The sequence below is a fragment of the Uloborus diversus genome, chromosome 6 (genome assembly GCF_026930045.1).
Source record: "Uloborus diversus isolate 005 chromosome 6, Udiv.v.3.1, whole genome shotgun sequence".
NCBI classification, from domain to species: domain Eukaryota; kingdom Metazoa; phylum Arthropoda; class Arachnida; order Araneae; family Uloboridae; genus Uloborus; species Uloborus diversus.
Window position 1 is genome coordinate 26,164,523 of NC_072736.1, and position 24,989 is coordinate 26,189,511.

A 24,989-nucleotide genomic window follows, 5' to 3' on the forward strand; every position below is an offset into this window, starting at 1 on the left:
GCGAGATTTCGCGTTTTTAGTTAAACCATTTTTAATTTTTATCATGAGTGGAATAAAATGATAGTAAGATTACAGAATTCGATAAGTAAAAAAAAATAATGGTCAATCAACTGAAAAGAAAACTACCACCATATATAAACTGTGAGTACACATTTTTTTTTATTTTGTTCTGAGTGAATTTGAATAAATATCAGTTTTTCAATTCGATGAAAAAAAAACGAACTTAACAACATTGACTGGACACTTTTCCTTAACCTAATTCCACATAAATGATTTAAATAACCTTTGTTACTACAGTATCCTACTGAAATAGACAGTATGCAAATAAATTTTCTTGAAAATATTTATCGCAGAACAGATTGAAAAATCCAGAAAGAGCGTTAAGAATTTGAACAATAAAAAATAAAAGTTCGCCAAAAATCTGTTTATAGGGTTATGGTTTTAAAATTGTGTGAAAGAATAATGTATCTTGACAAGTTTTCGCATATCAGGTAAATCATTTCCATGACGAATGAATTAAATGCATGATTTCTTTGGATATCCAATCATATAGTCATAGAAATAAATTATCTAGTGTTAAACGTTACTCTTGACAGTCTGCCACGTATGTGCACTATGTGACAAAAATGTCAACAAATGCCGGAAATGTCACGAAACTGAACTTAATATGTACTAATGTATAGAAAAAACGGTACAAAATGAAAATGCCGTTCGAAGCGAACCAAAAATTTATGAATTCCGAATTCAACATCGTGAAAATGGCTGCTTCAGAACAACTTACTGTTGCCGGCTCCACACTCTCCCTGAAAAGCACGAGAGGTTTTTTTTTTGCCGAGAGATCTGTGACGTCATGGCGAGGGAAGCGTTGAACGAGAGAGCCGTTCACACTCTCGGGCGAGGTGTTTGCGCACGCAGAAGCCGGTGATGTCACGAGCATTCGCGCGCGTTTCAACTGTCAATCCGCTTGTTTATTTACAAAATGGACCACGAAGTAGATGCAGATTTTGCGATGAGCCTGTATTCTTTTAACATACAACTACCTACACATTTACAACACCAAGAAGGCAAAAAAGAAGTCGAGGAAGAAGAGATGGTGGTTGACAAATATGTTTATCCGCTATTTTTATGAAACTGTTTTATGACAACAAATGTGAATTTAAAAATTAAGATTACAACCAAAAATGGCCACAATATTATACAATTTAGTTATAAAAATAAAATATAAAGATCTGTACTCATGATTTTCATAGCATTGAATTATACTGTGCGTCAGAAAAAAAAAAACCCTTCGAAATGCTTCTGACATTTTGTCGGCTGATTCTTATGTAAAATGACCCCCTGAATCCGAATATGACCTCCGTTTTCCTCCTATACGTCCCAATTTTATTAAAGTCCCCCTTCCCCCCCAAGTTTTTTAAAAATTTCCTTAGTTTTAGAGCAAGTATTTTTTTTTTTTTTTGGAGGTGAAAGGAGCTTTATATTAACTGCTAATAATAGTTTTGATGGGCAAGAGAAGTTCAAAGTTCAAGATTATGGACACCGATCGCAAAAAGGGGAACTCCCCCCCCCACCACCAATATTAGAAAAATAACGAAAAACGATCTTTTTATTCTGCTTTTTAAAAAAAGATGATGGTAAAAAAAAATTCGGTGCAGAATGAGAGTATAAGACTTTCTTCTATGAATGACTCCTATATCCAAAAAAGATTTTCGCGATGTAAAACAAATTTAAAAAAAGAAGTGTCTTGTGCATGTGGCACGTTGCATACGAGTTGAATCGCAGGTTTTCATTCGAAAAGACATTCTTCTGACTGATTCTAAGGTAAAATGACACCTTGTTTCCAAATACGACCACTTTCCTCTCATCTCGCCCCCCTTTTTAGAACTTCCCATACCCCTCCTCTGATTCAGAGCCATTTTTTTTTAATTTGGAAGGGGAAAAGAGCATTATATTAACTGTAAACATTAACCGTAAGAGATGTGCAAAGCGCAAAATCTTGTGCATATGTGGCAAAAAGGAAAACATGGGGGCACTCCTCCCCCCCAAACACACTGCGCAGCGAAAAAAACTTTCAAATGATTCTGAGGCTATTCCGCCTGATTCTTCTGTTAATTGACCCCCTGAATCCAAATATGATCTCCGTTTTCCTCCTCCACGTACCGATTTTTGTAGAAAATCCCCCCCCCCTTTTTGAATTTGGGAGGGTGGGGGGCAAGTTTTATTTGTTGCTACATATGCACAAAATTTTGAGCTTTGCACATCTCTAGTCATTCAGGGTAATGTTTACGGTTATTGTAATGCTCTTTTCCCACTCCAAGTTTTAAAAAAATGGCTCTGATTTAAAGAAGGGGTGGGGGAAAATCTAAAAGGGGGCGAGATGGGGAAAGGTGGTCGTATTTGGAAACAAGGAGTCATTTTACATAAGAAGCAGCCAAAAGAAATGCGATTCCATGCATCAAACCTTTCGCTTATTTTTATGATCCGTGTGCTTTGCGTTCCAAATTATAGGCTGTTTGAAAAATTTCCGAAAATTTCAACTCCAAAGAGTTGTTCCAAACCTAATTATTTGACATGGCGAACTGCGATTTGCTTTCTGAAAACCAAAACAAAGCAAATTCCGCGCGGCGGACAGATGGCGCTGCAGTAGCTTCTCGCGCTCCTTTGCCTCGGGAACAATTTACCGACATTTACTGGAGGCAACGCGAGACATTCGCGAGATACACCAAGAGGCGCCGAGTTCCCCATCCACACTCTACCCCTTGTCTTGTCTTGTGCTCTCGTTGGAGAGTGTGGAGCCGGCGTGTGAGTTCTGCATTAATTGTTTACTTTCGTAATACTTTTTGGTTTCTAATCTCTTTCTATATGGGTCAGAATAACCAAAAGACTTTAAATAATATTTTCAAATGAATAAAGCGAAAAAATCATACATACGAACAAAAATCACAACACTTTTAGCATTTTTTTCGTTACCACATGCGTTCGTTTTAGTTTTTAAGTCGGCCATTAGACAGTGACTGCAGTGCCCCCTATAGTTCGTTGGAGTTGCGAATAAGAAAGATAAATCGTAATAGATTGTCGTCTGCGTATTTCTCGTGATTTTAATTGTATGGAAATGATCGGAAATATTATCTCCATGATTTAAAATTTTTAACTGTTGCCATCTTATGTTAGTTAACAAATAAAATATTTGTAATTAAGTCAAGCAAGGCTTTTAAAATAACTTTCAATTTTCGCTCTTTGCTTTGCTTTTGTAATAATTCAGACATTGGGATGGTCCTCAAGTTTTTGCATGTGTAATTTTGTTTTTGTTGGGAATATTGCTTCCTCGTCAAGCATGGGGAGGGATCAGAAAAAAAAAAAAAAAAGAAGAAAAATATAGAAGAAAGTTTCGTAATGGCCACAACATACTAGTTTCAACTGTCGCTGTTTTTGAAGCTATGGGACTACGTAATAATGTTTCTCAGTTTTCAGCACGTAAACAAAATATCACCATTAGAATAATCTTTATAACTCTTTTTTAACATGTAGAATAATCCACCAACTAAATTAGGCAAATCCATGAAGAGCACAAAAACTTCCATCATTTTTTATTTTTGAAAAAATTCAAACAATCGCCGAATTTTACTACTTATTTTGGAAACGAAACATTTTGGATGAAAATGTTTAGTGCCATATTATATGGTGACTAGAAGTATCTCAGCAATTGGCGACAATAACTTTTTGACGAAAATTAGTAACTGATCGTTTTACAAAGTAAGGAGGGGGAGCACCATCAAAGGTATCCGAAAATGATTCCCGTAAATTTGGTAACATTTTAAATCGCACCAAGAACCCACAATAATTGAAATTTCGCAAAATAACCAAAGCAAGTATATAGGAATTACGGGCAGCTACATTTTTTTAAACATTTCGTACTTCAATAGCCGTACAAAGAAGGTTTTAGACTGCATGTTAAAAAAAAAACAAAGTATTAACAGATAAATCATTTTAAACATGTGTGAAGTTTAATTTCATGTCTCTGGAATTCTTCAAATTTTCATATGCTTTACTGTAGTGCTTTCGTTTCTAAATTAATGCTATTTTGTTCTTTATACTTATTGCTATTTTATTTTTATGAGTAAGGATAAAACTAGATTTTTAATCACGTCGAAAAGGTGTGTTTTAAATTCTTTCTCTTACAACAGAAAACAAATGCAAATAACGATTTTTTCTCATAATTATTACTGACCCAGGCAACGATGGGTATTTTGCTAGTGTAATATATAGAAAACTAGTATGTTGTGGCCATCACGAAACTTTCTTCTATATTTTTCTTTTTTTTCTGATCCCTCCCCATGCTTGACGAGGAAGCAATATTCCCAACAAAAACAAAATTACACATGCAAAAACTTGACGACCATCCTAATGTCTGAATTATTGCAAAAGCAAAGCAAAGAGCGAAAATTGAAAGTTATTTTAAAAGCCTTGCTTGAATTAATTACAAATATTTTATTTGTTGACAAACATAAGATGGCAACAGTTAAAAATTTTAAATCATTGAGATAATATTTCCTATCATTTCCATACAATTAAAATCACGAGAAATACGCAGACAATCTATTACGATTTATCTTTCTTATTGTTGCATTAATAAAAATATTTTTATTCGCAAAAAAAAAAAAAAAAAATCAACACCTCTTGGAACGATCGGCGTCAAAATTGAACCAAAGCCTGTTTACAAATGGATTCACATATATTCCAAATTTCAACCAGAACGTAGCATTACTTCTTGAGATAGGGCACTCAAAATGGAAAAAAAGAACGGGTGATTGCGCTACCCCCCCCTTTTTAGCTGTTGACACAAAAATAAAATCAGTTCTTATACCCACTAAGGGCTACTTGCCGATAAATTTTTCTTTCATTCCGTTCATTATTTCTTGAGATACAGCAGTCACAATTGACGACAAAAACGTTCTATAGCTCAACCCCCGATTGAGTTATTGACACCAAAATTGAATCAGCACCTGTTCCTGTTAATACCAACATATGGACCAAATTTTGTTTGATTCCGCCAGTTACTTCCTGAGGAATAGCAAGCACGCGTAACTCGAAAAACGTCCCATTGCTCCACCCCCCTTGGAGGAATTCGCGCCAAAAACTAATGGGCACAAGTTCACATAGGGGCACATATGTGTACTAAATTTCGTTCGATTTCATGCGGTAGTTTTTGTTGTAGAGCGGCCACAAAAAACTGGTCACACACAGACGTGACACACATACATACACACACACACACACACACACACACACACATACATACACACACACAGACAGACAGACATTTTCCAAAAATGGTCGAAATGAACTCAGCACACCTCAAAACGTTCGAATCCGTCAAAATTCGAAATTCGAAAATTTGCACGAATCCAATACTTTCTTCTATATATTAGATATAGAAGAAAGTAAAAAGTATTGGATTCGTGCAAATTTTTGAATTTTGACGGATTCGAACGTTTTGAGGTGTGCTGAGTCCATTTCGACTATTTTTGGAAAATGTCTGTCTGTGTGTGTGTGTGTGTGTATGTGTGTGTGTGTGTGTGTGTGTGTGTGTGTGTGTCACGTCTGTGTGTGACCAGTTTTTTGTGGCCGCTCTACAGCAAAAACTACCCCATAAAATCGAACGAAATTTGGTACACGTATGTGTCGCTATGTGAACTTGTGCCCATTGGTTTTTGGCGCGAATTCCTCCAAGGGGGGTGGAGCAATGGGACGTTTTTTGAGTTACGCGTGCTTGCTATTCCTCAGGAAGTAACTGCGGAATCAAACAAAATTTGGTCCATATGTTGCCATTAACAGGAAGAGGTGCTGATTCAATTTTGGTGTCAATAGCTCAAACGGGGGTTGAGCTAGAACGTTTCTTTCGTCATTGGTGACTGCTGTATCTCAAGAAATAATGAACGGAATCAAACAAAAATTTATCGACAAGTAGCCCTTAGAGGGTATAAGAGCTAATTCTATTTTGGTGTCAATAGCTGAAAAGGGGGTGGCGCAATCCAGCTTTTTTTTTTTCCCCACTGTGAGTGCTATATCTCAAGAAGTAATGCTACGTTTTGGATGAAAATTGGAATAAATATGAATCCATATGTAAACAGCCGTTGGTTCAATTTTGGCGCCAATCGCTCTATGAGGGACTGATTTTTTTTTTCTTTTTGAGCAATCACGATTGCTTATTGTTCTCACTTGACTATTTTTGACGTTCCTTTGATTTTTCCCACCGCCACCCTCCGCACCATCACCGTCGATGGGCTCCTCACCTTTAGCGAAAGCCGTCTCCAGGTTGCATCCATGTCCTATACACACGCGCATACATACACAACTACACACACACACACACCTACACACACATACACAAACACATACACACATACAAACACACGCATACATACAGACACCCACACATACACACACAAAAACATACACACACACACATACACACAACTACCCACACATTCATGCCTGCACACAGACACAAACACATATGCCTACACACACATATACATACCCCCCCCCACACACAGACACAAACACACATGCCTACACACATGCACATAACCCGTACACACAAAAACATACCCCCTCACACAAACACACGCCTACATGCACACACTCGTGATTGCGAGAAACATAATTTGAATTCAAGATGTCAAAATTCAAATTAATTTCCTTTTTTATTTATTTATTTATTTATTTTTTTGTGAATAAAAATAGCTTTGTAATTGCAACAATAAGAAAGATAAATCGTAATAGACTGTCGTCTGCGTATTTCGCGTGATTTTAATTGTTGTAAAATGACCAGAATCGCGATGATTTTAACATTTTAACTGTTGCCATTTTGTGTTTGTTAACAAATAAATGTTTGTAATTATTTTTTGCAAGGCTTTCAAAATAATTTTCAGTTTTCATTCTTTGCTTTGCTTTTGAGATAAATCGGGAATTTGGATGGTCGTCGAGTTTTGGCATGTGTAATTTTTTTTTTTTTTTTGGGGCGGGGGGGAATACTGTTTTCTCGTCTAGCATGGGGAGGGATTAGAATTATAAGAAAGATATAGAAGAAAGTTTCGTGTGTTGGCCACAGCATACTAGTTTACTTTGTGAGGTAAAGAAACATTTAAAAATCATCTTGTGTGTTTTTGTGTGTTCCTCAGTGGCGCAGCGAAGGGGGGTTTTGGGGATGAAAACACTCCCCAGAGTCATTGGTTTTAACAAAAATGCAAGTTATATTACAGTAGTTTATGCATATGACAGAACTGCTTTGATCAAAAAAACTTCTTCAGAAGGAATTTTTGATCAAAAAATCCCCTTCAAAAGGTACTTTTGATAAAAAAAAAATCTCCTTCAGAAGGTATTTTTGATCACCCCCCCCCCCCCCCTCCACAAGGTATTTCTGGCTGCACTAGTGCATGCCTCAAAAACAATGACACAAGATACATTCAAACAGTTCAAAGCAAAGTAACCAATTTCTTTGGTACTGTACGGAGATTAAAAATAAGAAGAAAAAAAGCAACTATGATGAATTTTTATGATTTTTTTTCACGAACTCGATTTTTTTTACGAGCATTCGATTATGACGAGTAAATATCGCGGTTCCTTTGCGTTTTTTGCGAGTTCGACAGTAATATGTTTAGTGTCATGACGTTCTCAAATCCCTGAAACATTTTTTCGAGAACATCTGCTGTTGGCCTAAAAGTAATTAAATAGTTATTTATAATACACGATATTTCAATTTATTTTGTCAAAAAATCGAGACTCAATCAGAGTTTTGAAGGTTAATTTTAGATCATTATGATTCGCAAACTAATTTTAGTATTGTTATTTTGTCAAAAAATCGAGACTCTAATCAGAGTTTTGAAGGTTAATTTTAGATCATTATGATTCGCAAACTAATTTTAGTATTGTTAAAGAAGACTTCAATAAATTATAATCTATATCTTATATGTTTCTACTGTTCGCATTGTGGCTGATTTATAAAGAGTGACCCTACTCCCAAACCCTCAGTGCTGTACAACTGCCAAAAAAAAAAAAAAAAAGTATATATATATAGTTTAAGATGGAACAGAATTTTAAACAAATAAATAAATTTTCAACAAGTTTTTATTTTTAACCAATGATGTAATTACACTAGCTATTAACAACTTTTTGTCATCTGGTGTGCCAATTTCTAGATCCTGTATCGGATAAAAATCAGTTAGTTTTGAGGTAAAATTCTGGAGATAGAATTTGGATATTTGTCTATTTGTCTCTCAAAAAGTGTTGTAGCGATAGTAATAAAGGGAAATTAGACAGTTTTGTATCAAACGAGTAAATTTGGGAGATAGTTTTCAGAAAAAAAGCGTGATTCTGAAACATTATTACGGAAAACCACGCAGCTCAAGACAAATATCGAAAAGAAAAAAAAAACCCGAATTGCGGTGAGTTTCCACGCCATCTGCTTTCGCTTAATTTCGATTGCTGTGACAAAAGCTTGTAAATTTGGCTGATATTCAAAATACCATATCCAGGTATTTTTCTCCTTAACGAACTGGCTTTTACGGTCCGGAGAATTATTTAAAAAAAAAAAAAAAAAAAAAAAAAATCAAATTAGATGCAAAAAGTTGTTGACAACGAGTGTAATTAACGTCACTGGTTGGAAATGACTATTTACTAAAACTTCTTCTGCTTGTAAAAAACGATATTTCCTTCCGGTTCCCCTAATATTTTACTCCTACATGGGCCAGAACTCTTGAAATTTAAGTATTCTTAGAAATGCGAAAGAGTGTGATATATAGGTAATGCAAGTTATCTAACGAAAGAATATCTGCGATGAGGGTATTAACAGTGAGTGTCGTAATAATAAATTCATGGAACCGGAGACTGACTGCCAAGTAATTTCAGTTTCAACAAGACATCTTTAGATAAAATATTTTTTAATTCTTTTGAAATTGCTAGGTGTTGAGCAAAAAAGTATTGTCTGCTTCCGCGTATGTGTAAGACAGGCTTTGAATATTCAGAACAGGTGTGCTTAATGTACATACCCTTATCCCTCCATAAAGATGTCTTATTTGTTATAGAAATTACTCAAAAAAGGATGTTTTTTTTTCCCGTACAAATGCCACTACGAAGCTTGTCTTAAAGGTTTAATGAAAAGTTAAAATCAAAATTTGAGTCATAGTCAACCCATCATTAAGGCAGGGGCTGGGCCTAGGTCCAGAGAGCCCCCAAGGTTTAGTGACCGCCTTTCTTCTCAAAGTTACATAATATCAAATAAGTAAAATTTGTATTCATTAGGCATTAAATATGAAATACCTAATCGTAAAATAGTTGTTAAATTGTTTTTTGTTACATTTTCTTTTTATTTGTCTATTATTCATTCATAACTATTAGTGGGTCAAACTGAGCATTCTGTCTTTCAAAAACAAAATTTCCTGGAGTTTTACATTAAAGTTATGATGAAGTTTGTTCAAACAGAGGAACCTCAGGCTCAGGGCCCCACAATGACTTGATTGGAGCCTAGTCAGAGAGGAACTTTTTTCGTGAATACAATAATATTTCCTTTAAAATAAATAAATACCTTTGTGCTGAAAATTAAAGAAATAACAACGTCAAAAAGCACAAATTGTAGATTACTGCAGACACGTATTTCGGTCTTATAGCTTATGGATGAAAAGACATTCCTTTTGCATTGAATAACGGAATTTTTAAAAAAATACTAAGCACTTTTCATAATGCACGCAAAAGGACAAAATTACTTTTCTGTGTCAGAAAGAACAATTTAAAAATTCCCGTAGTTTTCGAAAATTCCAAGAAAATGACACCAAGGGCGCCCATACAAGGGGGCAAGGGGGGGGGGGGCTCAAGCCCCCTTTAGAAAGGAGTACTTCCTGCTTTAGGGCTTTTTTCTTTGCAAAAATGTATAAACATTTCTTTTCCAGTCATTAATGAATAAGTCATTAAAAACGTCAAATTTCAATATCTCTAATCTGTACTGAAATCGGTTTCTATGGGGAAAATATTCTATCAAACCATGGGGAAATTTTTTCAGCCCCCCCCCTTAAAATTTTGCATATGGGCGCCCTTGAATGACGACATCACAAACGAAGAAAAGTGCGGCTCAAGTTATTAAAAGAATTCCTTATCATTACCTAGCTTTCAATCATAACTTTGAATGTTGAAACATGCTTATTTTTCTTATTGGGAAAGTTTGATTTGAAATGACTAGAACCGCACATTTTTTTCATCGTTTGTGGTGTCATTTTCTTGGAATTTTCGAAAACTACAGGAATTTTTAAATTGTCCTTTCTGACCCAGAAAAGTTATTTTGTCCTTTTGAGTGCATTATGAAAAGTGCTTAGTATTTTTTGAAAATTCTGTTACTTTAATCTTTTTAGTGTAAATGTATTTCAGAAATAGAATAATTTTACCATCTCGAAACTTCACCTTATTTTTTTCATATAAATGCTCGGTACTAAAAGGGAAAAAACCTATATACGTGTCTAAAACTTTGAGCAGTTGGCAGTAAAATGTAATATTTGTTCCTCTCTAGGATTTATGCCTTTTGCTTAGGATTAGTGCTCTAGGCTAATTTCATGCTTGCTTCAGAAAAGCCTTGATTCAAAATTTTCATTATGATTGCTTTTAACACGAGCTTTGTTGCAATGGGTTTAAACAAGCTTTGTTGCAATGGGTTTATTTAAACATTTAATAGGGAAATTGCATGAAATTTGCTGTTTTCCATCCTAACTGACATAATAATTTTATTTTAGAATTTTAATTTTTCAGCGCAATCGTACCTTAAGATTAAGCAATTCATTTTTGTGAAATCACGAAGTCTTTAAGGGTTCTAGTTACATCGATATAAACAAAACCAGGCCTCAGATTTCTCCGTGACAATCATGCCAAGTATAATAAAAGTGCTTAAAAAGGTGTTCCTTGTAACGCCGAAACACGTGTCTGGCAGTAATCTGCAATTTGTGCTTTTTAACGTTGTTATTTCTTACTTTACTCCCTTTACTTTGTTCAAGGAAGAATGCAAATGCATGAGAACGTTTTTTTTTATTTTAATCTCTTCATTTTTATACCATGCATTCTCTATTTTCGAAACTGATACATCTAAGAATGTTTCGAATGAGACAAATCGCCCTCCTCATCCTTTACTCTCGCAAGAACACATAAAGAACCAACAATTTACTGACATTGAAGTACAATTATTTTTACTTTCACTCAATCTGACTACATCCGTGGCAAAAAGAAATAACAATATTTCTAGTATTCTAACTCTGAGCCAAGGTCAAAAGAAAAAAAAGGTCCCGTTAATAATTTTTCTGATGTGTTTTTAACATCCGCTTATTACGCTGGAGCCCCAGAAATTTTTGTTATTTATCTAATGTTTCTTTTGTATTATTTTTTGTGTTTCTCTTGTATTCTTCTGTAGTGGAAGTACGCATCCAGAATTTCAAGGATGCGTAAGTTTTGTTTCGACTCCATTTTGACAGATTAAAATGTCGGGAATGATGATTTGACGATGTGTAAATGAGAGATGGCCTTCGGTTTACAGCCGCATTTTTTACATGGCAGAATAAAGCTAAGTTCGTTGCTTTTGTTTCCTTCGCATTCGTATATTTGTTCAGGTAGCTTGTAGTTTTAACGCGTAATGTAGCAGTTTTTGTTGCTGAAGCTCAGACACCGGAACAGCCTCCATTAATCCAGTTCCAGTCTCATCATCAGTTTTTATATTAGTCATCAATAATCAGATGTTAACAAGGAGCGATAGTTTTCAGTTTAAACTAAAGAAAAAAAAATAACTGTAAAAATTAGTCTAAAGGTCACGCCTTTCCGCCGGAGCTAAGGCAGAACGGCAAGCACATACCAAACAGCTTTTTGTGTCATCAAGAGACTGCAGTTTCATCCTTACTTTGTGGTCTGAGTACTGCAACTAGGTAACTACAATTCAGCTGTTTCGAATGAAACTCAACAAATTAGTGCTTTTTCACGTTTTTCGGAGAATGACGCATTTTCAAATTTTATATATTTTCAAATATTTATGTCTTCTTTCTAAATTTTTTTTCTCCAAAAACAGTAAAAAGTCTATTTTTTCTAATTTGTATGTTACCTAGTTGTAGTACAGTGAAACCCTGATTTTACGTTTCTTAAGGGTTTGGGGTAAGGAAATGTAAAATACGGGAAATAAATAGCAGCCAAATTGATGATTGGGACATGATGAAAAAACGTTACTTGCGGGGAGAACGTAGACTCGGGGGACGTAAAATCGGGATTTCACTGTATTCATTCTACAATTTGAGATAATTAGTCTAGAATATCCGCAGAACAAAGCTGAAGGTAAACCAAAAAAAAAACCCAGATATTTCTTATTTTTTGGCTTAGCCAATGTCCGATCTCTGAGAAATGTTCAGTTATTTTATAGAGAAAATGATGACGCTCACGAAATGATGGTGCTCACGAGGTCTCATCATTGTTTCACCCTCACCCCACTTTTTTTCAGTTTTTCTTATAGTGGATGAAAACGCATTAAATATTTTCTGTTTTTATTGTTCGTATTTTTCTAGTTAAAGGTTTTTTTTGGAATATTGTTTGTGCTTGTAAGCTACATACAAATCAAATTTTAAATTCTTTGTAAATGTAACGATATTGCACCATTTACGTATTTTTTTTCTTCCAAATAATGTTTAATGATTCATTAGATATACACTATATGACCAAAAGTATTGGGACATTTTCAAAAATTCAGATTTTTAAGGAGCTCTTAAGAAATAAGAGACCAGCTCTTAAGAAATAAGAGAGTTGCTTTGTAACTTTTGTCACATAAAAGGTATCTCCAGCTGTCATTTTCCAATAAAAGTTAGATCCCCCTCGCTTTTCGGGGATCAGTAACAAATTGAGGAAAACAAAAACAAAAAAATTTTTTTTTTTTTTTGATCATTATTCATCGTAAATTACTGAGGATAAGCTGTAAATTTCGTACAAATATTTTATAATCTTTCGAGAAAGTATCTCTGATATTCCCGAAGATATAAGCATTTTTTTCAAAACTTCGAATTTTATTTGAAGGTTTTTGGCTCATAACGCGCAAAGTTTTCCATCAAAGTTTAGCAAACTTTCAGAAAACTTGACAGCATACAAGAGAAGTATAATACTGGAGTTTGAAATTAAAATGTTGAACATTTTATAAGATATGGACATTTAAAGCAATGCATTTTTCACTGCGTATGCGTGAAAGATAGAAATATATAACTTTTATAATCTAAAATCCATCTAGATTCCCCGGCACATAAAGTTCGAGTTCAATATCTTAAAAATTCAGAAAGTTATCAGCGATCTAATGAGCCGAGTTTCAACAATTCTTGGATAGGCGACGGACCGCGAGGTGTAGTTCGCAAGTTTGCAACATTTGCTTGCAGTCGTTCAGTGTGATCTTTTCTTTATCTTTACTAATAATAAAGCTCAAAATCTCTCTGTCTGGATGTCTGTGACGCGCATAGCGCCTAGACCGTTCGGCCGATTTTCATGAAATTTGGCACAAAGTTAGTTTGTAGCATGGGGTGTGCACCTCGAAGCGATTTTTCGAAAATTCGATGTGGTTCTTTTTTTATTCCAATTTTAAGAAAAAAAACTATCATAAATTATGAAATTATCATAACGTGGAACCGTAACATGGGCACAAGCCAACTGGTGAGATACGAAATTATCATAACGTGGAACTGTAACGTCGGTACAAGCCAATTGGCGAGAAAATTCACCATACATTATTTGTAAATATACAGGCAAACCAAAAGACCTTTAATTTTTCTATTACGGGCGAAGCCGTGCGGGTGCCACTAGTTCATAATAAAAATAGATTATTTGCGACCGACCCCTCACGGTTCGTCGCGATGAAAATTGTGAATCTTTGAAAGTGTCTCAGTACTTTTGATCATATAATGTAATAATACATGATACATGAATCATGTATGATTAAATTTAATAATACATGAGAAAATCAATTCAAATGGTTCGGTTTTGTTCGAATACAGCGAAATCTGTTAAGTCCGTCCAGAACTAATCGAGCTTATTTTACCGACATCAATTTCGATTTTCAAACATCAGCAGAATACCTCTACCTCTGTTACCTGCAAATTATTTCAAAAGTACCGTTTTAGCACTTAAAATATTTTTCTGTAAACGAAATATATCAGTTACTTTTGCACAGATTCGATCAAATGCTCGTAAGTGAAATCCACAGATCACAAAAGTGCTACACTTCGCGTAGAGCGTAATGCTTTTCATTTCAAGCACTTGGCGACGAATTTCACTAACATTTGACACTATTGCGCCAGTTGAACTTTTGGCGACCTTTCCGAGTGACAAAATCTGTAAAACTATCTTTCCTGCCTATGTTCTAGGCCCTGCTAGAATAGCATTTCACACTTCACGAATATTATTTTTATACCTTTTAAATAGGTAATTATTATTGCATCAAAAGGCAACTTTAGAACCAAATTTTTGAACTTAATTTCAAAATGATTTGATTGTTCAAAATATATCTTTAACAATTTCAAACTAAAAAAAAAAAGTTAATGTGAATTTTGACCTCTTGAATTCAAATTATGTTTTTCGCATTCACGAGTGTGTGTGTGTGTGTGTATGTAGGCGTGTGTGTTTATGTGTGTGGGGGGGAGGAGGATATGTGCATGTGTGCGGGTATGACTGTGTGGGTAGTTGTGTGTATGTGTGTAGGCATATGTGTTAGTGTCTGTGTGCAAGCATGAGTGTGTGGGTAGTTGTGTGTATGTGTAGGTGTCTGTATGTATGCGTGTGTGTATGTGTTTGTGTGTGTATGTGTTTGTGTATGTGTGTAGGCGTATGTGTGCGTGTTTATGGGTGTGTGTGTGTGTGTACGTGCGTGTATGTATGCGTGTAAGTGTAGGATATTGACGCAACCTGGAGACGGTTTTCGCTATAGGAGCAGCATCGTGAGGCGGCCGGTCGACGGTGGTGCTGCAAAGGGTGCTGGCGAGAAAATAAAATGATAGGACCTCAAAACAGTCAAATGAAAGCAATAAGCAATCGTGATTGCTCAAAAAAACTAGTTGCATGGTCATAAGTTTTTTTCGATAACATTTGTCACAAGCAAATCCATCAATTAGATGCGTTTCCTTGAACTGCTCAGAATTCGAACGAGAAACACTAAGAATGATCTTGCTGAGATCTTTAGAATGAAAACGACTTTTTTCGAATCAAACTACTCTCAATAGATAATAGGAAACAAAGGGGGATAGACCGAAAGACACACATTTCCCTATATCATAACCCTGTTTTCAAATATTAATCATAATATATTTCAGTTCATAAATAATTATCAGGAATTATTTAATAATTCTATTAAATACTAGTGGTACCCGCACGGCTTTGCCCAAAGTAGAAAATTAAAAGGTCGTTTGGTTCGCCTGTATATTTACAAATAATGGGTGATGAGTTTCTCGCCAATTTGTTATGTTAATTTGCTCTCCACGTTTTGGTAATTTGCTCGTCCACGTTATGATAATTTGCTTAGTAAAATGTTCTTAAAATTGGAATAGAAAAAGAGCGAAATCAAGTTTTTGAAAAATCGCTTCGGGGTGCATACCCCCGTGCTACAAACTAATTTTGTGCCAAATATCATAAAAATCGGCCGAACGGTCTAGGCGCCATGCGCAGCACAGAGATCTAGAAATCCAGAGATCCACTTTCAACTTTATTATTAGTAAAAATTAATTTGTTTCGTTTTATTTGTTTTTAACGTTTTTTTTAAAGATTCATTAAGCTTTCCTTCAAGTTTTCTTGAAAAAACCACTGTCTGGAGAAATTTGAAACAATAAGAGAAGAATGCAACTCAATGCCCATTTACGCCAAAAATGCTTCGCAGACATTGTTGGTTTTCCAGTGTATTATAATTAAACACAATATCCGTACAAGTTGATTATACTATCTTGTTTTTCACATTTTTAGTATTTGTTTGAAATAGTTTTCTTCATTAAGGCAAAAGAGTATCAGTCCTGAATGTTGAAGAGTTTGTAAGTGAATAAAATTTTGTGTGCGTGAAAGAAAGTTTAGTTTCTATCGTACGTTATCGACAATTTGATAATAATATTATCAAGTTATTATCGTGCATTATATTTGTATCATTTTGTTCCGTACATTAATGGTAAGCAATTAATAATTGCTTTACAACTCGATACCAATATTATTATCGTAAAATTGTTTCTTCGAAAGGAGTAGCAACATTTTAAAGCTTTAACTGCTTGGAAGATTGCTTCAAAATGATTTTCATTCATTATTGAGACCATTCATTCATATTTTTCCTCTCTCAAGGGTTCGGACCCGCGCCTTGCAACATGTCGTGGCAAGCTGCAGAGTCAACGAGCCAAACTCAACCAAGATATCAACAAACAGATAATGATCCGAAATGGGGCAGAGAAACTCTACAAGTAAGTCCTTCTTTATTCCCTCGATTTCATAAGGAGATCAGTGCAAGGGCGCCCATATAGGGGGCAAGGGGGGGGGGCTCCAGCCCCCTTAGAAATGAGAACTTCCTTGCTTTTAATGCTTTTTTCTTTGCAAAAATGTATAAAAATTTATTTTCCAGCCATTAATGAATAAGTTATTGAAAATGTCAAATTTTATTATCTCTAATCTGTACTAAAATCGGTTAACATGGGGAAAATATTCTGCTAAACCATGGGGAAAATTTTTGAGCCCCCCCCTTAAAGTTTTGCATATGGGCGCCCTTGGATCAGTGGTATATTTGTGGGGGGGGGGGGGACGTGGTTCCCCGGATACATTTTGATTCTTTTTTTTTTTTTTTACCTGATCAAAAGTTCTTGCAGTTTAATAAGGCAGGTATTTAAATTAAATTTTCAACTCGTTTTATTAGGTTTAACTTGTTTTGCCCCATTCTTTTCGAATTATTTCTTTGTAAACACTATCAACTGTTTTAAAATATTCTTACCATTGTAATTTATTTTTAATTGCATTTGGATGGAAAAATTGTTCGTTGACAAATTTCTACCGAATTACCAATGAAACGCCTGCATGATTCGAAACAGCTTTTCCTCTTCTAAAACAGAGGAAGAGCCGCAAAGTGGTAAATATTTTTTAAATGACATTTTTTTCTCCTTTTTGTTCAAGATTAAAATGCAGGAAAATTTTCCTCGGATAAAAGAAATCTTTCATGCAATAAAAAGAATTTCGAGTATTGCTAGAGAAACGAAATAGTTTCATGGTGCTTTAAAATAACAATAGGGGCTCTGCGCGATACCAAATCACCCTGGAATCAGAGAAGTGTCGTTCATGAGCGAGCAGCAAAAATCTGATCCGCGACTGTAGGCTAGGTTAGAATAGAAATTTTACTAAATTAAAAAAAATATATATTTATTAAAAAATTTATAATTAATTCAAAATTTGTTATCAATTAAAAATGAATAGAACTAAAGGATAATGAGGCACGTAATAAAATAAGCTAGATAGACATTTGGAAAATATATTGGAGAAAATCGCTAACTCAATAAGAAATTTAACAAGGTTATACAAGACTTCGTCCACAGGTAATGAATGGATTTTTCCCCCCAAATAGTAATAAATGATGATTCGTTCAAAAAACGTTGTCACGGATGAAGTAGCTACTGAAATAAACCAATTTAGAATCAATTTTAAAGTACTTTTGACTGTTTAATGTTTTAAACCGGTGATTAACGAATGTTAGTTTTGATGTTGGACAAAGTTGTTTTACCTCCCGTGTTAATTAATCCGACTTTTGACGGATGAGATTTGTAGTTTTGATGTAACCTTTGAAACGTGTGCTTTAACTCTCGAAATGCCATAACAACACTTCTTTACTAATAATAAAGCTGCAAGTCTCTCTGTCCGAATATCTGTCTGGATGTCGGTGACGCGAATAGTGCCTAGACCGTTCGACCGATTTTCATGTAATTTGGCACAAAGTTAGTTTGTAGCATGGGGGTATGCACTAGGGTGGGCCGAAAAAACTTTTTTTGGAAATCTGTTTTTGGATAGTGCGAAAAAGTTGCTATATGGGCCCGTTATAACCCATAAAAAATTTCGCTGAATTTGTTTAATATTTAGCCGGCGCTATTTAACCTTGAAAAACTGAAAAAAAAGGGCAAAATGCACTTTTTTCAAAAAAAAAGTGGGGGGGGGGAGGTCGAAAATAAAAGTTTAAAGCTAGTTTCAGCAAACATTAGAAGTATCTGTCAGTGAATTAGTTGAAATCCTCAAAGACTTTTATACATTTCGTAGAATATTTAGCTACGCTCCTTTAAGACTGAAACATTGGAAAAATGAAAAAAAAAAAAAAAGTAGTTTCGAAATAAGTAAGTACTGAAATATTACGCAATACGTTACTTAGAAAAAACAGTGAAAATTCAATCAATTTTATGCGACATTTGTACGCCAATTTTAAAAAATGCACACACTCAAATAAAAAAATAGTTACATAAGATGCTAATTTTTTAATCTTCGGTTCCAATTGTTTCTCCTGGATAATAAACGGCGCTCAACTACTTCTATTATTCCTAAGATTATTTTATAACTATTTTATATATATATATATTTGACAAATAGAGCCCTTGAGTATTAAAAAAATGTGAATCCTCTGAAGTCCTTTAAACTGGTTAATGAATTGAACGCAAATATTCTTCTTTTTCTTAAGCCATTTCTTCCTCTCGACTTTATGACCCACTTAAGATATAAAAACCACCGACAAGAAATGCTATAATTCTACACCTCCACAGCTGGGAATTAAGCAATTAAAGGGGTCCTCTCTTGTGTCCAATGTCCACAATGAGTTGCCACTGAGGCATCTTATACTGGAATTGGACGGTTGCACAAAGTGGCCATATTCATATTCTGGAGCTATCGAACAACTTCTTAGAGATTGTAAAAAAAATCCGGTGATCAAATTTGATAAAATTGACTGCAATCTTCTGGTTTTGGACATGGAAGATATAAAAAAATTCAGTACTGAACAAGAATATTTGTATAGTATCTGTTTTGCCGTAAAAGATGGTAGTTGTCCTTCAAACGTGGCTGACAGTAGCCCAGGCAAATTCAGTCAGTCATGCGCGATGGCTGACAACTACAAACCGTTTGTTACGCTTTTGTATATAGGCACTCCAACTCCATCAGAAAACCTTACAATGCTTGTAAAGTATGTAATTTTAGTTTATGCTCCAATGTGGTTTGAAATAAAAATGAAACCGAACTGCCAGTACCGCGCCCAACATTTTTGGAAAATGATTTCTCTTGCAAGGCAGTTTCCAGACAACGTTAAGGAGATAATTTTCAAAGTTCTCTCAAGTAATTCATATTTCGCTCATCCTGAACAGCTACTGTTGACAATGTTGTTTGACTCAAGAACATTCGGGAATTAGCTGTTAGGCGCATTCTGAACTCTAGAAATAAGAAGACGAAGAGCTCGGATGGTGTACGATTTTTTGAGCGTCCTAAACTCAATTTTGAAGCCGTTGATTATGTTGATTTAGTTGATTGGGCAAACTGTGTTGTAACAGAACTACAATGCATCTAAAAGACCAAAAATTGAAAGAAATGTGCAAAGAACATTCTACAGAGTTTACTTTCGAGAAATTTCCCTGTCACACGCAAGCTGTGAAACTTTGTGTGAAACTAATAACCGAAGCTGCAATAAACGTTCGTGGTGATACTGCACGAGATGGATACATTCGTGCTAAACTTCAAGCTAGGAAAGAACTTTCATCATTTGATAACAAGGGACAATATTATTCCAAAAAATAATATTCATTATGCATGAGGTGTTATAAATCAAATTTGAAGATTTCTTTTTTAAAATTTTATTATCTATATATGTAGTTCTCGAAAATGTATGATACTATTGCGTGATAATAATTACTATGATTAATGGCGCTATTTAATTAATTAGTCTATGATTTAATTTTGAAAAATAACTTTCACATTGGTTTTTAGAAATTCAATATTTTTTCATTTTTCTCCAATTTTTGATGTCGGAAAGGAGCGGTTAAATGCTCATTAAAATCAATGAAACATTTTATGGGCTCGAACTGGCTCATTATATAACATTTTCGGTGCATTCCAGCAAAATATTTGGAATTTAGTTTTTTAAAAAAAATTTCGACAAAAATTCATTTTTCTCTTTTTTTTCGGTTTTTAGTGTCAAATAGCGCCGGCTAGATATTTTTTAATATCCAAGAAATTTTTTGTGAGTGCTAACTAGCTCATTACGCAACTTTTGCGCGCTATCCAAAAATTGATTTCGAAAAAATTTTTTTTTCGGCTTATTTCGGCCCACCCTAGTGTGCACCTCGTAGCGATTTTTCGAAAATTCGATTTTGTTCTTTTTCTATTTCAATTTTAAGAACATTTTCCGGAACAAACTTATCATAAGATGGACGAGTAAATTACGAAATCATCATGATGTGGAACCGTAACATGGGAGAGCGAATGAACATAGCCAATTGGCGAGAAATTCATCATCCATTATTTGTAAATATACAGGCGAACCAAATGACCTTTTAATTTTTCTACTACGAGCAAAGCCGTACGGGTACCACTAGTAATAAATAATGCAGCTGTTATTTTTAATTAGTTTTGATGCGGTATGCTCTTAAAGTACGTTTGTTTCAGTTCATTCGTTCATTTTTATTTTAAGCCAGAGTTTCTCGACCTTTTTTGACCCTCGGACAGGCAAAAAAGCTTTTAAAAAAATCGCAGACCGGTGATGTCCCCTCCCTCCCTTTCTTTATCTTTTCTTTTTTTTTTTTTTTTCTCTCAAGAAAAAACATTCTTGCATTTGAGGACCGTTAAAAACATGTGAATTTTGTTTACGGACCGGTGAGATTTTTCCCTTTTTTTTTGGGGGGGGGAGAGAAACTCATTCGTTACAAAATGAACGTTTTTGCAGAAAAAAAAAGCATGTAATAATATTTAAATAAACGGGCCTTTTTTGCTAGTCGGAGGACACATCGTTTGAGAATGGGGTCGTTACTAAAATTTTAAAAGTTTTTTTTTTCTGAAAGAGCATGCTTAAAAATATAGGATCTGACCATTTTTTAAATTATTTGACTAAGCTTAATATTTTTAAAAAAATTCTTAAACCGGTGCGCTTTCATTGTTTACGTTTCTGTCGTGTGACATCACAAATGATGAAATGCCACTCACAGAGCAAAATATTTAATTCGCATCTTTACTCACGTGTATTGGCAACGATATGGTTGAAAGCAAGCATAGCGCGCAATATATAATTCGCTTCTTGATTATCATAACGTGGAAACGCGAAAGAAAGATGCCCCAAATTGCATCATTTGTGACGTCATAAAGACCACGCCTTGTTTCCAAAATCGGACATTTAAAAAAATTACTTAAAAAAAATGAAAGTATTTTCTGGATCCATGTTGTTTTTTTACTCATTCTATCAATTCCAGTGACTAAAAGTAGTACTTTTGCCTGAAGGAAACAACCCCATTGTTGCTTTAAGCTATGCTACCCAAGTAAACATATTTTTACTTTCTTCTATATCTAATATATAGAAGAAAGTATTGGATTCGTGCAAATTTTCGAATTTCGAATTTTGACGGATTCGAACGTTTTGAGGTGTGCTGAGTTCATTTCGACCATTTTTGGAAAATGTCTGTCTGTCTGTGTGTGTGTATGTATGTGTGTGTGTGTGTGTGTGTGTGTGTGTGTATGTATGTGTGTCACGTCTGTGTGTGACCAGTTTTTTGTGGCCGCTCTACAACAAAAACTACCGCATGAAATCGAACGAAATTTAGTACACATATGTGCCCCTATGTGAACTTGTGCCCATTAGTTTTTGGCGCGAATTCCTCCAAGGGGGGTGGAGCAATGGGACGTTTTTCGAGTTACGCGTGCTTGCTATTCCTCAGGAAGTAACTGGCGGAATCAAACAAAATTTGGTCCATATGTTGGTATTAACAGGAACAGGTGCTGATTCAATTTTGGTGTCAATAACTCAAACGGGGGTTGAGCTATAGAACGTTTTTTGTCGTCAATTGTGACTGCTGTATCTCAAGAAATAATGAACGGAATGAAAGAAAAATTTATCGGCAAGTAGCCCTTAGTGGGTATAAGAACTGATTTTATTTTTGTGTCAACAGCTAAAAAGGGGGTAGCGCAATCACCCGTTCTTTTTTTCCATTTTGAGTGCCCTATCTCAAGAAGTAATGCTACGTTCTGGTTGAAATTTGGAATATATGTGAATCCATTTGTAAACAGGCTTTGGTTCAATTTTGACGCCGATCGTTCCAAGAGGTGTTGATTTTTTTTTTTTTTTTTTTTTTTTTGCGAATAAAAATATTTTTATTAATGCAACAATAAGAAAGATAAATCGTAATAGATTGTCTGCGTATTTCTCGTGATTTTAATTGTATGGAAATGATAGGAAATATTATCTCAATGATTTAAAATTTTTAACTGTTGCCATCTTATGTTTGTCAACAAATAAAATATTTGTAATTAATTCAAGCAAGGCTTTTAAAATAACTTTCAATTTTCGCTCTTTGCTTTGCTTTTGCAATAATTCAGACATTAGGATGGTCGTCAAGTTTTTGCATGTGTAATTTTGTTTTTGTTGGGAATATTGCTTCCTCGTCAAGCATGGGGAGGGATCAGAAAAAAAAGAAAAATATAGAAGAAAGTTTCGTGATGGCCACAACATACTAGTTTAGTTTTGTTTTTCTTTTCAGTTTTATAATAAAGCATTCGGCTATTCAGCTTTTCGTCGCCATTATGTTACGCCGGAATGTAAATTCATTATGTTTTATTATTTTTGTAACCTACTGTCAGGGTTTTTTAATTATTTATAATATAACTAATTTATTTTTTTGAAAAATTCATATTTAGTTTAATGTTTTTCGAATGAACTTTTTATAATTAAAACAACTTTTTTTTAAAATGAAGTTGTTCAAATGAACGAGTTCAATGCACGGGCAAAAAAAAAAAAAAATAACGTTTCTCTCATAAACGGATCATTAAAAAGATAGGAACGACATTACCCATGCCGACGTCGAATCATCTTTCAATAAACATTCTGTGTCAAATCACATTATTCTCGGGATTATTTTCCTTGAGCTATTCACTTCCTGATCAGGCAAGACCAGACTGGAAAAATAGCAATATTTATCGGCAAGGTCATAAAACCAGTTGCTGTAATTTTTGAACACGCAGGTCTGACAGCACAGACGGGAATATCAAATTACGCAAGAATGTGTAAAAGCGCGGGAAGTTAGCTTCACTTTTTCTTTTCTTGAGGTTTATTGAATTTTAAAATTAATTTTCTTATCACAGGGCCTGAAAACTGTAAGTGCATACGATACTGATATCACTAGTTCCATTTATTATTGATAGTCTTATTACATTTTATCTCCTTTTTAACACGCTTTTATTAGCTTCACCTGTATGTATGTATGTATCTTGTAACGGAATCTTGCAGCTCAAATTTCGCCCACTTCCTGCTATCGGATTCTTTGAAATTTGGCACGAGACCTCAGATCCGATGACAATGCACTATTCTATAATCAAATTAATTAATTAACTCTTTTAATTGTTAGTTTCCTCCAATTTTAATCAATATTTCGGCATAAATCCAACAATGTGAAAAAGGAAAATTTTTAAAAAATACATTAAAAAATGCTCGAAAAAATTATTTAAAAATATCTACAAAAACCTTTAATTTTTCTGCATCAGACAAAATTTGTTCCTATGTTCCAAGGTAATTAGGACATGAAATATAATTGTTTTTAACTAATTTCATGCCAAAAATTAGGTGAGCCTTCAATTGGAAATTCATTGCTGATCAGACCATTGTTGAACAAACTTTTATTCAAATGCATCTCAAATTTTCAAAGTAATATAAATATGAGTTCCGCAAACATACATCGATGACTCACAGTAGCTTCCCATCGGGGTGCCCTTGTCTTAACTTTAAGATATTATCCTCGTTTTATAAATAATTTCGTCGCCTGATAATTCTCCAACATAAGACTAAAAAACAGAAAATAAAATAATAGTTTAAAAAACTAAAAAAAACACGCTTTCGTAGCAAAATGAACTAAAAAGTGAAAAATAATCTTTAGATGATAGTAGTTGACCAATCACTTAATTTTAATGTAATGCAAAAAAGCGTGGGGGGCTTCTTATCAGTTGTCTTGAATTTCTTCCATTTGTTGTCCAAGCAAAAATGTAAATAGACAGCACCCCACGCATTTTTGTATTTCAAGCCATGTGAAAAATTTTGATCCCGAGAAATGACCTTTGAGCAGTACTCACCTTTGAATGTATTTATGTTTTTACATGTAAGTGGGCGTTGTTTACACTGCTTTTTGTGTTGATTTGCATTCAATACATCCCCTTTAACCCCCCACCCCCAGAAAGTTCAAAATGACGGGGCTGTCACTAATTAGGGTTTTTTGAACGAAAAGGTTTTTTTTTTTCCAAGAGGGCACGCAGTCGGGGGTATTCCGGGCCGTGGTAGCCTGACTGGTAAGACATCAGCCTTGTCACTGGAGGGTCACGCTTTCGATCATAGCCGATCGAAGATCCACCGTCTGCGTTAATGGTAACTGGGAGACGTTAAATATGCTCGTGGTCACAAAGCCCTCCCAATGAAAAAATATCTCTTTGGTGCTGGACCAACGATTTCTCGGTTTCTGGTCTGGATCAAAAAAATCGGAGCTGTCTTCAGAGTCACACCCAACTGGTTAAACCATAAATAGTGGTAGGTACGGGGGACCCTTTAGTGAAAAGTCTGGGTTATTCCGCATTCTCCCTCCCGAAATTTCGATAACTATATTTCATCTCAAAACATCGATACATTACAGTCTCGACGAACCTTGCAATTGCATTCCACTGAATAACGATTTCAAAGCGAAAGCAACTTTCTCCCGACTGCAATCATTTTTTGAATAATTCCG

General features: G+C 34.7%; 1 protein-coding gene across 1 annotated transcript in view; it reads left to right on the plus strand.

The window, feature by feature from the left end:
• The window catches only part of LOC129224291 (rhophilin-2-like), a 164,412-nt gene that overhangs the window by 118,572 nt on the left and 20,851 nt on the right, over nt 1-24,989 (plus strand). The window contains exon 2 of the mRNA XM_054858723.1: nt 16,360-16,475. Coding sequence (XP_054714698.1) covers nt 16,360-16,475 — 116 coding nt within the window. The remainder of the gene's footprint in view (nt 1-16,359; nt 16,476-24,989) is intronic.